This window comes from Thunnus thynnus, chromosome 7 (assembly GCF_963924715.1).
Source record: "Thunnus thynnus chromosome 7, fThuThy2.1, whole genome shotgun sequence".
NCBI classification, from domain to species: Eukaryota; Metazoa; Chordata; class Actinopteri; order Scombriformes; family Scombridae; genus Thunnus; species Thunnus thynnus.
Window position 1 is genome coordinate 13,695,727 of NC_089523.1, and position 13,153 is coordinate 13,708,879.

The following is a 13,153-nucleotide window of genomic DNA, read 5'->3' on the forward strand; positions in this document are numbered from 1 at the left end:
ATCGCCCCCATATTTAAGCGAAATAAAATGCGTGTGTGGGTGGGGGGGGGGGGGGGGGGGTCGGGGGGGGTGTAGGCCCATAAACAGACATGATGGAGACATAATGCAGCTTTTCGCCGGTGTCTATGGGAGGTCTCGCCGTGAATGGTGGAACTATTTCATGTGGATTTGGCTGCGATATTTTCTTTCTCTCCTCTCTCCTCTTTTTTTTTTTCTTTCCGCTCTCCTGGAGGATGTGCTGGAATGCACCGCACAGGCCTACACAGTGTTTCCATGTGGCCCCTCGGCTGCAGCAGCGGTGCAGGCTCCGCAGCTCGCTGGCTGGAGTCAGTTTGCAACCCACACGGGAATCCCCCTCTTCTCCAGCCTGTCCCATCTGACTTCACATGGCTCCAGCTTGAGCAGCAAAATCCAAATCACTTTTTTCCCCCCTTAAATACCAGAAAAAACACTGCTGAAAAGTTATTCAAAGGATTAAAAAAAAAAAAAAAAGGAGCAGACCAGTTTCAGCCCGTGAAGCTGAACCATCAGATCAAGTAAAATATGAAGCTATTTGATCATAAAAATTCTCTACATTCATGTATGAATTGGTTTTTGCGTGACTGAACTCCTAAAACAAACAAGAAAGCCGCAAGCAAAATAAGCAAGGGCCCATTTAAGTAATTTAACCTCCTTTCAAGAATTTCACAGCACTTTAAAGCCTCAGCACTAAACATTATCCGGATGCTGTATGTTTTAAGAGTCCCTTAAATAACTATGAAATGCTGTGTGGCATGATATAGTCGGAACTAACGTACCCTGAAGCCTGCATGCGTTTGGTTTGTAATTTGTTGATAAACAGCTTTTCCACACCGCTGTTTAGTATGTCAAAATCATTATGACAAAAGCATGGCATAATTCAGATAACACATATCTATGTAATAAAAATAAATCTCTGTAATCTCAGCACATCAGAATACTGTTTATGGCGGATTGCTCAAAGTATATAAATTAGAGCCGCGCCTTGCAAATCATTCTCGCGGTTTATTAACAAAATGAACAAGTGTTTTAAATTAACCCCCCCCCCCCCCCCCCCCCCCCCATCGGTCTTTTTCGGTGTAGATTCAGCAGCTTTATTGCCGCTCGTTCAGGTGATTATATATTCAGGCCCTATACAGCTGAATCTTTCATGTCCCATCTAGCAATCTGACGCCTTAATGTAGATGTTTTGTGCTGCAGTTCAACACAGGACGAGAAAGAAATGACCCCCCTCATCTTATTATAAGTCACAAATCTGACTGACAGAGCAAGCAGGCTGTTACACACTGCGATGAAGAGCTTTCAATGTGAAGTCACGGCTCAGAAATAAAGACCAACGCGTGATCCACAAAGTTGAATTCTTTTTTTTTTTTTCTTGTAGGAAACAAATTTACCCAATCCTGTGCCAAAAATATCTCACCCCTTCGATTACATTTCTGAAGATAAAACAGTGCAACTGCTGATGTCTGATCAGTGTTATAAACAGACATACTTAAGCGCACAATTTGGCCCTGAACGTGATTATTTTATGCAATATTTGATGATAAAAACTTTCAAGATTACGTTTTTTTAAAAAAAAGCTCACAGCACAACAAATGAACGCTATAATTGTGTTTCAACTCTCATAGTGTCATGTGGAATGTTCAAATGCATCTATCCATTCAGAAATGTTGAAAAAGTTTAGTTCAGTTGAGCACGCCATCTCCTGACTGGGGACAGAAGTACAGCGTTTCTTCGTGCAGCCAAGCTGATGGGGTCCTGCCACTGTTGCCCCAATTTACCCCCGGTGTGATACCACAAACCCCCGTGTGTTTATCCTCTCCTTTTCCAGACATTTCCTCCTTTTCAGAAAACAGCTCAGACCTCGCTCTCTCTCTCTATCAGAATCCTCGATCAGACCCGGAGAGGCCGTGAAGCAATCACTTTCCCAGATTACTTGTATTTAATACACAATGCATCATAAAACAAATCCCTCATCCTGACAGGAAGAAAATAGAACAGCTCATTCGACTTGAGCTTTCCCAATTTATGGCTAAATTAAAAATGGTTCCAACAATGGACAAGTCGAGGAGAGGCAGGAAATCAATGACCGGGCAGACCGGGGTCTCTCCTCCGTTCTCAAGGAGCGCGAGACGATGGGAATCGGTGGCGGGGTCCTGCCTTATTTACACATGATTTTTCCTGTCCTTCCTGCACATTTGCTCCGCGATTTCGTAAAACAATGGGCATTATCTGGGATGGAAGGTCAATGTCACATGTGCGGGGCGTTATCCATCATCATCTGCTCTCATCAGCCAAAGCCATGTCCTCTCCGGCTTTATGAGCTGCCTAATAAACTCCGCTCACTGACAACCACCACGTTTCTTCATATTCTGCACCCTTGTCCGTTTATTCACAAAATCTGTTTCAGCTTTAAACTTAGAAATAACAATAGAACACGTGACTTTGTGTCTCGTTTTGGGCCCGCCATAAAGCAGGTGCGCAGAGTCCAGGGTCCAGAAAGTTCTCAAGAACAAAAATATTAGTTTTTAATTTCAAGATTAAGCTCTTTACTCTGTCCTCTGATCTGCTTTCTTTGATAAAATTACGCTTCATGATCATTAAAAAAAACATTTATACCGTGCATATTTTTTGTGTATGTGCGTGCGTGCGTGTGTGTGTGCGTGTGTGTGTGTGCAAAGAGGGAAGGGGGGATGTGAGGGCGCACAAGTACCCCTACCCAACAACCTACACTGTTTAAGTTAGAGAGAAACAGGTGATTAGGTCAGTGGTTCCCAAAATGCGGCTGAGGGAACTCCAATGGTCCTTAAGGAGTTTCCTGGAGGTCCCCAGGAGGAACACTTAAAGTCTAGTTGTTAAATTACTCTCCCGATGCCAGCACAATTTAAAAAAATAAGGCTGATTGTTTTTTTATTATAAGTCCCCTTGTCCATACTGTTGTTACTTTCTTTTCTTAACGCCAATGCAACTCAAAAATAAATCATAAACGGGGAAGAAAGAATAAAAGAAAATGAAAGTAAAACTCTCTTTAGGTGGGCTCTATAGGTTAATAATGTCATAAAATGCTCCATGAACCAGCGCGGTGTGTTGTGAAAAAAGTTTGGAAACACGCGAATAATAATATGCCGCTTTGATGATTATGTTGGTTCATTAAAGTGCGCTGCTTGTGTGTGTAGTTCATCCCTTTAGAAGCCCCATCCCGACCTCTCGCTGACCCCGCTCAACCTCTCCAACCCCGGGCCCCTGTCACTTTAAAATTTACTGCGGAGAGGAGTCGCTTCCGACCGGGGACAGGGGCAAAGACAGTCCCGTTGCTCTGAGTCGTCTCTGTCTGGAGCTGTCGGGATGGACGCGCACGATCTTTCTTTATGAGACAATGCGTAAAAGAGAAACATCACACAAACTGTCCGGGACGCGCGAAGTAGGGGGCGACGCTTGAAATCAACACCCCCCCACCCCAACCCCCCTCCACCCACCCACCCCTTTGAATCTCTCCGCTATCATATAGACGACACATCCCGACTGGCAGAGGAGGGGGGAGAGGAAGAGAAAAATGAAAAGTTGAATGGCTACTAGAGGACACCTGGGTGCGTCAGGACAGGAGGGGTGACAAGAGAGGAGCGGACGAGCCAAGCGAAGCGCACAGAGTGAAAAGTTGGAAAGCAACTTGATGTACCGGAGGGGATTTAGTTCCGACCAACGATGTCTGTAGGACAGTGAGAGGAGATTTACCGAGTCAACGGTGTCTGTCAGACAATATAGTGAGAGGATTTACTTTTACTGACCGCGCGGTGTCTGAGGGACAGTAAAGTGTGAGCGCACCGGCGAGGAGTCGACTCGTCCTGCGGCTCGGAGACCTGAAGAGACACCGAAAAAACAACAACACACTGGTGCTTTTTTTTAACAATGAAAAAACGGAGAACGTGTCGTAGCCGAGATAATTTGTAGTTTTATTGTTCAGTTAATACTCGAGTTTTGGTCGTGCGTGTTTTGTTTTGTTTTTTTTTTTTAAACGGGACTTTTCACCACTTTTCCCCAGTTTACCACGCAGTTATTATCCCAGGAGGTTTTAACTGCCGCACGCCGGTGCGAAAGAGTTTCAACGGTAAGAGGAAACAGACTTTATGGATAAAAACATTTTTTTTCTTTTATTAATCAATTTGCATTGAGAGTATAAAGCAAAACAAATGTTCTTTGTTCATTTCGTTGTAAACCAAGTTTGACGGTTAAATTCATGAAAGACTGGAGAGCACTTTTGCAGGATAAATGGGTAGATCCAGTGTTAGCGCAGACAAAAGGCTTCATGCAAACTAAATATTCATTCATTGGCAGGTTATACAAAGGCAGAAAGACAGATTTGTGACCCGGAGAGAGATTTCGTTTTGCATCCCAACAATCGGCTACGTCTTCATAATTCTTATCACTCGCGGTTTCCTGCAAATGATTTGTGTTCCAGTAAAGTTTACAGCTGTTGTGTAATAAATATTCACATTTTAGCACAACGTCATACCGTTTACAATTCGTTGAGAGAATTGGCGTGTAAATGTTTAGTACAGTGATCTTATGATTTGTGTCATATAATAATTCAGTACGTTGTCTTTATTTTTATTTTGTTCCTTTGATGTTTGAAGTGTGTCTTCTTCGTGTATTATTAATAATAGTAGTAGTAATCGTGTTGTTGTTGTTATATAATGTGATTAATTTGAATTTTCACCATATAAAAACAAACAGTTAAAATCAGCAGTTTTATCATTTTATTCGTTAAAACTACATTTTCAGAAACGAATCCAAACGTCACTTTAAGTCAGTTTAAATCCAAAATAATTAACAGCATATTTTAAAATGCGTTTGTATGATCAAAATAACACCAGACTGATCAGAAGTGAAAATGAATTCAAATCAACTTGTATTCGTTTTGTTATATGCTTTGCAGTCTTGTTTTATTTTTTTCTAATCTGATCAATGTATTTATTTATGTTTTGGGGGACTTAACAGTCTGGGGACTGATTTATTGTTTTCAATTATCAAGAAAAAATATTGATATCATTTACAATGTTTTATTGCTGCAATGGAAACTACACAGTTCATTGAAAGCTCACTCACTGGTAAAATAAAATGCCACAGATAAAGAATACATTTGTTTTGGTTTTATCAAATTTCTTGTTGTTATTTTGTGATTTTAAAATTTACAGGAATTTCCCTATGGATTAATACTTTATTAATATCAAAACAACTTATGTCATGTTTGCAACAGTAACAAATGCACACAAGTATTTTACTCAAGTTTTTTTTACATGATAAACTTTGACTTGTATTCTACCCAAATTGTGTGCATGCAAGTGTGTGTGTGTGTGTGTGTGTGTGTGTGCATGCAGGCGTGTGTGTGTGTGTGTGTGTTTATGCGTGCATGTTTGCAAGTGTGTGTGTGTGTGTTGCACCACAAACCAGTTCCTAACATTTGAGTCTTATTTCTCAGTGGGAGGTATGTGGTTAGTCAGTGTTTGGACACAGTAACCTGGACTGATACTGATCAAAGTCTGATTTCTCTCTCTCTCTCTGTCTCTCACACACACACACACACACACTCTCTCTCTCTCCCCCTCTCTCTCTCTTTCGCTCTTTGCAGATCTTGGACGGGTCAGGCCATGTAAAATTCTGCGTGGATGCCAGCAAGCCAGATATCGGGAGCTGGCTGAAGCACATCCAGTTTGCCCCTGCGGCCAAGCAGCATAACCTGACAGCGTGCCAGATAGATGATCAGGTACGTGGAGACACTCGCAGCCTGCCTGGCAGAACAACCTCAAGATACAATACAAATATGATCTGAAGAAAAAAAAAGAGAGAGAGAGAGAGGAAAAACATGTAGATGACTTGATTTTGAACTCCCAAATGTGTCCTTTTCTGAATCCTGCTGTTTGGCAGGATGAATCAAGTGCAACTGAAAGTCATTCAGATCTTTGGAAGTTTATTCCGCTTCTCTTTTTTTTTTTTTTTTTTTGCCTTGCTCCAATGCCAGAAGGCTTCCCTGCATTTTCCAACTGCTGTCCTGTCTGCTGCTGTTGTGTTAAAAGGTGTTATGGTGATCTAAGTCAGATAGTCCCATGTGTGGCTGGCCCACCCTGCCTTCACTACACATACACACACACAGCTCTCCCCCACGCTGCACTGCAGACACTCCTCGCTATCTGCGTGTGTTTTCTTTCTGTAATTGTGCGCTGGCTTCTTTCGTGCAAGGACCACAGGGCAGGATCAGAGGCGGCCCGCCGAGATGATAGTTCCACACACTTCCCAGTCACGCTTGCGATATAAACTCTTAGATATGCCAGGAATGTCACAGTCTTTTGCCGCTCACCTGGCTGCACAGAGAGGTGCGTGCTGTACACATGGGGGCCTGTTCATCTCACTAATCCCACGCCCAGGCGCTCCTCCTACACAGAAACGCACAGTGGGGCAGGAAGACAAGAGGCTAAACTTTATTTGACACGTGCTGGAGCATACTGTAGCTTGACCCGAATAAAAAAACATCATTTAGCTTGCGTGTTTGTCATCACTTCTCAGTGGTGGTCCATCTATAGTATTTGTTGAGTGTCCCCCGTTGAAATTTCAGTAAAAGCCAACAAGTAAAAAAGCACATGTCAGTATTTAATAACTCAATCCAAATACAGTAATAGCCATGTAAAGTGTAATTAGGTAAGGAACGTACAGCTAAAAGCTGTCTTTGGCTTTGAAATAATTTGGAAATCTTTGGATAAACAGCTCGAAGCTTTTCAGGAACAAATCTCCTGCTCGTCCCTCACATGTCTCACTCTTCCTGTACACTCTCAGTAAAGGAGGAAGAGGCTGAGAGAGCGGATAGCCCATGCTCTTTTCATAAAGAGAATCTGGAAGGAGAGACGCTTTCCAAAAGCACTTACTCGCTCGCTTTTAAAAGAGACAGAGAGACAAACAAGCAGAGAGAGCTTTCCTGAGCTGCCCTCTCCGCGAGGTGTGACTTGCTGTCAACACTGTGGTTCTGCTCGGGTGGTTGTGTAAGGCTCCGACAGGTCACGGACATGGCTATGATGAGGTGATTGTTAAGTATTACACACTGTCACAACACAGCACAATGTGGCGTCTTTAAGCCTTCCGGCCAACATTGGTGTTTTTGAAAACACACTGTAGTGTCTCACAATGCCTGTCTGTATGTTCAAAATGAATAGGCTAAATGGGGTGGTCTTGTAAAGCCGCTGTCAGTTTTTGGTAGAGTTTCTGTGTGTGTGTGTGTGTGTGTGTGGTGTGTGTGTGTGTGTGTGTGTGTGTGTGTGTGTGTGTGTGTGTGTGTGTGTGTGTGTGTGCTTATGAGGGCTTTTTGTCCCAGTGTGTGCACATACGTTTATGTGCATTGACTTGTTGTGATTGTGTAAAGTGTTTCATTGTGTCTCTGGAGTGTGTGCACACACCTGTAAGTGCCTGTGTTTCTACATGCATGCATGTGTGAATTTGACGGTGCGTGCGTGCATGTGCGCGCACTCTGCAGGACTGTGAATTGTTCATTGCGGTTCAGATGACTCCCCATGCTCCTCATTGCGAGCTGGAAATGTTAAAACACACAGTACCTGATTCCAACAGGTTTTTACTGCCACAGAGAAGTGCTGAGTCTAAACCCAGCCTGAAACCACATATTACACACTCGCCACACACACACACACATGTACCATCACCGGAGTTTCACAGAAGAGCCTGAGTGGGCTTCCCAGGGCTTACATATTACTTGTTCTGCTAAATCTTCTCTAAGAGCTGAATTCAAATGAATCTTCCATCACCGTGCTTTCAACCGAGATGATTTGCGACACGATTTATTTAAAGACGATGTCATACACCCACAGCAATTTCCAGGTGTTATTTGGTCATGGTTCCTTTCAAGCACCAATTCAGCCCTGCCAGTGTAAGAGTAAAAACTGGCCCCCGTCCTCTTATTTCTGACCCAGTTCTGTTTATCATAAAACTTTATGACCAATCTCAGGAGGGTGAGGGAGGGAGAGAGGAATGAATGAGTAAGGAGAGAGAGAAAGAGAGAAAAAAGCCTGTTTTGTCTTGGTGGAGGAACCGTTTGTGATCCCACTCCTTTTCCTCTCTGTCTTTCTCTCAATTCAGTTTTACAAGTTATTGGCATGAAGTGCTTACACTGTGAAAGCAACCTCAACTGCAAACAGAACTTATGCAAACAGATTCTTGAAAGACCATATTTGTTAGCATTAGCATGTAGAATCAGTTTCTTATTACTGAAACTGATGTTTAATAACACAGGACATTAGAAGAGATGAGTGGCAACCTTCTTAATTGTTTTAATTTCTCACATATCCGAGGACATTTAAAGACAAGATTATTTCTGTCTGTCTCTGTTCAAAGTAAAAAATTGAAAGAAAAGAGAGTAACTTAAATGACTCTTGTCTTTTTTTGTAGATGTCAAGTTGTTTAAATGCAGTGGAGCATGAATTATATTTGTCACAGCAAATTTAATGTTTTAACTAAATGCATTAAGGACTAAACCACTGCCATATTATTACCATGGTATTTACAATATTTGCTTTAATTTTACAAAGCCAGACTAAAAACAGTCTTTATTTTTGATTTCCTTTTAGTTTTATTAGTTTATATATTTGACACTGCGAAGTGGAAAGCAACAGGAAAGATTGGACAGGAAGGAGATGGCAGGTGTTGCAGTTTGTGAGTCACGCTGAATTCTGAAATTAATTCAACATGCTATAACTCATTTGAGACAAAGTCCTTTACAAAAGAAAAAAACTGCTCTCTGAAAAGATATAAATATTACAAATTTGTGTTTGTTCTTTTTATTTAGATTTTAATCAAAAACTTCTACAAAATGTTGCAAGAAGAGAGTATTTTGAGAAAACAATTAATGGCAAAGAATCTTGTCTGTAAGCTAATTTATAATAATATCTTTAATCTTTGGCCGCTGTTTGTGTTAAACGTCGGCCTTTGACCATCCACGCCGTACTATTCAGGCTTTCTTGATACCCTCATTTATTTGCAGATGCACTGAACAACGCAGCCTAAGCACTACTTGCATAGATCCCCTCCATGATCAGCATGTTTTGTCGTTAAGATAATTAGGGCAATTAGTGCTTAAAAACCCTCCACTGCACTCCTCACTCTACAGATTCAATTGAAAGGAAAATGGATTATAAGTGTAATTAACAGCATCCAACGAGGCCCTAAAGAGCCTTTCATAAGACAGTGCAGAAGGATATGAGTGTTAATCTCATTCGCTCTATTGATTCTCGCTCAGTATTGAGTGGGATGAAGTGGCTGACGGGCATGTTAGCATTGCAGTGACAGTCATTCATTGTGTAAATGCACTGGAGGTGAGATTATCAAGTGATTGTAACTCACTGAGATAACAGCTTAAAGCCTGTTCAGACATTAAAAATGCACAAGAATTCACTGTCGAAAGAGATTGTAACTCCAACATTGATCATTTTTATATTTCACTTCTCCTCTTCTTACTTTATTCTACATTTAAGAACCTTTTTTCAAACCATACATTGTTTGGAAATGGAGTTTTAACACCTAAAAATACATATTGGAGATGCAAAGTTTCCATTAGATGTTGCTGACACTGTATGTCATTCATGAAGAACCAGAAAGTTTCTTCATAAGGTCAGTTTCCCACAGCTGACTCAACATGAACCGAACCATGAGACCTGCTCATCTAATTTGCTGGAGCCAGCTGCACATGTGTACTCATAGTCTTTATTGCTATCTCAGTCACGGAATGGGTTTTTCTTGAGAAGCCAAGTGATGATGACTGCCAAACACACTGTACATGTTGCATGAGCCTGATTACCACAAGGAGGCTGCAACACATGCGGCTCAAAGTAATGATTGAAAGATTTGTAGCAGGCTTTCCTCTTCAATTTGATGATACTTCATAATTCTTAATTAGCTAGAAAAAACAATTATTGGGAGCACTGTTCTTTTTCATAGTTTTTGAATGTTAAAGTGGCTTGAGATTTTACATTTTTTTACTGAGAGCAGCAGCCCAGACTGAGCGTATATATTTTTTTGCAGGAAAGCATCAGTGAATGGCATACCTGTCGAATGAGCTCTGTGTGAGCGAGGAGTCGGCCAACAGGGTGTGACCAGGGAAAATGTGACTGTGTTTACTCTGCTAATGACTAATGGTGTCAAGGTAACAAAGTAGTCCGATTATAGCCTCTGATCCTCTCATGGTTGTAACCTTTGACAGGGAGAGCAAGAGAGGGAGGGAGGGAGAGAAGGAAACAGATAAGTAATGACTCAATAAATGGATACAAAGAGAGCAATAATATATAGAAAATGAATGAGAATAACATAAAATTTAGTCATTGAGGGGACTTCTTGTCCAGACTATTGGCAGTACCTGTGCAGAATGGAATTAAGGCCATTGCAATAAGCTCCTGTGACTTAAAAATATATATATATTTTCAGATTTTTTTAAAGGTTTTTCCTGCATGTTTTTTTTTTTTTTTTTTTTTTTTGCAGTAAGAATGGTAAATTACCTTGATGCTGAGGGGGCTGGCTTTCACAGTGTGAACTCAAACACCCCAGTTATCTTATCTCCAGAATAACCTGTTAATTTAAGCCACTGTTAGACTGCAGGCAGTCAGTGTGTGTGTGTGTGTGTGTGTGTGTGTGTGTGTGTGTGTGTGTGTGTGTGTGTGTGTGTGGTGGTGTGTCCATGACATGTTGAGGATGACCCCCCCCTCCCCAGATCAAACAGTGTGTCTTCTGTTCTGTCGTGAGTCGTTGCTTGTTTGTTTGTGTGTGTTTTCACTGTTTATCTGGTAGCCCGTGGGGAGGAGGTGGAGCTGTTGGGGGAATTCCCCAAATGTGCCCACTCGTGTGTTGGTGGTGCTCATACTGCAGCACAAGCCCAAAACACATCTTCTAGTGCAGCGCAACAGAGAATTTTATTGATCCCTAAGAGAGGGGGGTCAGAGGTTGCAGGGGATTCTTTCTCATGGTCTTCGGTCTTCCTCACTATGTATCTTGTGTTATTTGTAAAATATTACTGAACTTATAGACTTATAGTTGTGTTTTACCATGAACTCTTACTCTTGTATTTATGAACAAAGTGGTTTTGACAGTGTCCATTAATTTTTATGTTCCGAGGCCTCGGTCCGCTCCCTGGTAGGTTTCCAAAGAGCCTCCCTCCTCAGCCGGTATCAGTCTCTCAGAGCGGAATCCCTGCCGACTCGCATGTCTGTTTGAGCTGCAGTTTGATTGTTTCTAAATCACAATATTTTTGTGGCCTTACAGGGGTGATGGCCTCAGGAAAGAGCGTGTGTGTGTGTGTGTGCTTTATGAAGGTCCATCCATGTTATGCATGTGTGTGTTTATAGTGTGGACAGAGGTTAGGGCATGGGACGTCAGAGATTAAAGTGCCTGTTAGGACCGTCAGTTCAGTTACCTTTATTCTTTCTTAGAAACAATGGGGGTGCAGCTCTGCTGTTACTGTTTCTCTTCAGCCGGATGTCAAAAGTGCTAAAATCCTCCATGTTGCATCAGCGTTTAAAACAACTTGATATCTGCTGTACTTCCTTGTTAAATTAAGGCAAAAAAATGTCATTCTAAAATGCTCCAAAAATGAAAACAAGAATATTTCAATTAATTAAATTTAGTGGTTAATATGTAATGTGTCTTACCTGGTCTGGATAACCCGGTAATGACTCTGGTTGAGCCCTGTAATGGGAGTCAGACTTGTAGTGCCTGTCACCCTCCCACTGACTTTCTTTGCTGCTTAGATTTTTTTAAATGCCTGAATTTAAATCATATTTTTATGCTACCACAAAACTGCACCAGTTACTGTGCACCAATCACTCCTCAGTTATCGACATGTGAGAGCTTTGCCTTGGTCAGACTCTGCTTTTTTACTCACTTGAGCTCCCTTTACCCCAGCGACTCTCAGTCTAAGCACTTCCTGAGCTTCAGTGAGTCCCAAAAAAGTCAGTCATTTCATATTTAGCATTATATCATTTGCCAGAAGTAAGAACAATGACACGAACAATTATATAATAGTCGAGAGAATATCTCATGATCTTTATTGTGACCAAGATATTTATCATAACCCTGCGGGGCCAGTGTGGCTCTAGTGTCCAACAGTAGTGCTAGCCAGGAATTCCCTTCATGAGTGGTGTACCTGTGACCTGTTCCTTCCCAGAAGCAACCCCCCCTCCCCCTTTAATTTCTAATAAATTCCCCCATCATCATTGTCATGTCGGCACAGAAGAGGAAGGTAATATGTTAAACCTCCAAAGCATGCCAAAAATAACGCCACGTCTGATTGTTTCATGGAGAAAGGCTATTGTGTGTCCACGGGAAGCACCACAGTCCCAGGGTCTCTCAGCTGATTCTTTAAAATGACTGCAACCCCCCCTCCGTCCCCCCTCCTCCCCTGCCTTCTGCAAATACACACACATTTAGCAGGGGCATGCTTTCGTGAGCTGCATGTATTGTAGATGCAATGAAATTGGTTCAATGGCTTTTTGTATAGGAATACTGAAGTTTTAAAAATAAGTAGTCAGAGTTGTGCTCCTGAAATGAGCGCCTTGAAGTGGTGTTAGTTCTTAATTCATCTCGCTGTTGGAAATTTCATCCATCACTGAAATGCTTAATTAACAAAATGCTATTTTTTTTAAAACCAACTTGCTCGTTTTCACAATATATCACCATACATTAGTTAATTTGTTCTCCACACATTTCACTGCAGCTTCCTGCCCACTGTAAGCATTATAGGAGAAGTATATTTATTCTACAGTATGGTTATTTGTGCTTTCATTTTGTTTGTATGAAGATGAATGTTCTACATGATGATCAATTACAAGTTAATGAATGCGTGTGTTGTCATGTGTTTCTCCTCTGTGTGTGTGTATGTGTGTGTGTGTGTGTGTGTGGTGGTGGTGGTTTTGGTGGTGGCATGTAAACGATTGCATAGCCAATTTGCATGAGTATGTTAATACAGTACCAAAAGCTACCCAAAGTGACCTCTGCTGGTTTAACATTTTGGTAGCTCGATCCACACTGAAATGCGGTTGTGGACAATGTAAGAAAAAATGCAGTCAAAACAAAAACAGCTGCAGCAGCTTTACAGGAC

The 13,153-nt window shown here is 41.6% G+C and overlaps 1 protein-coding gene across 15 annotated transcripts in view; it reads left to right on the plus strand.

Annotated features, from left to right (window-relative positions):
* The window catches only part of mecom (MDS1 and EVI1 complex locus), a 148,593-nt gene that overhangs the window by 114,561 nt on the left and 20,879 nt on the right, over positions 1-13,153 (plus strand). For 14 of the 15 annotated variants that reach the window (XM_067594450.1, XM_067594442.1, XM_067594444.1 and 11 more), the window contains one exon: positions 5,645-5,779. Coding sequence is in view for 13 of the 15 variants with exons in the window: in XM_067594442.1 (XP_067450543.1) it covers positions 5,645-5,779 (135 nt within the window). In the remaining 2 variants the exon portion in view is untranslated. Of the gene's footprint in view, positions 1-3,496; positions 4,124-5,644; positions 5,780-13,153 lie in introns of those variants that run through there. The other variant, XM_067594451.1, reaches the window with a different exon arrangement.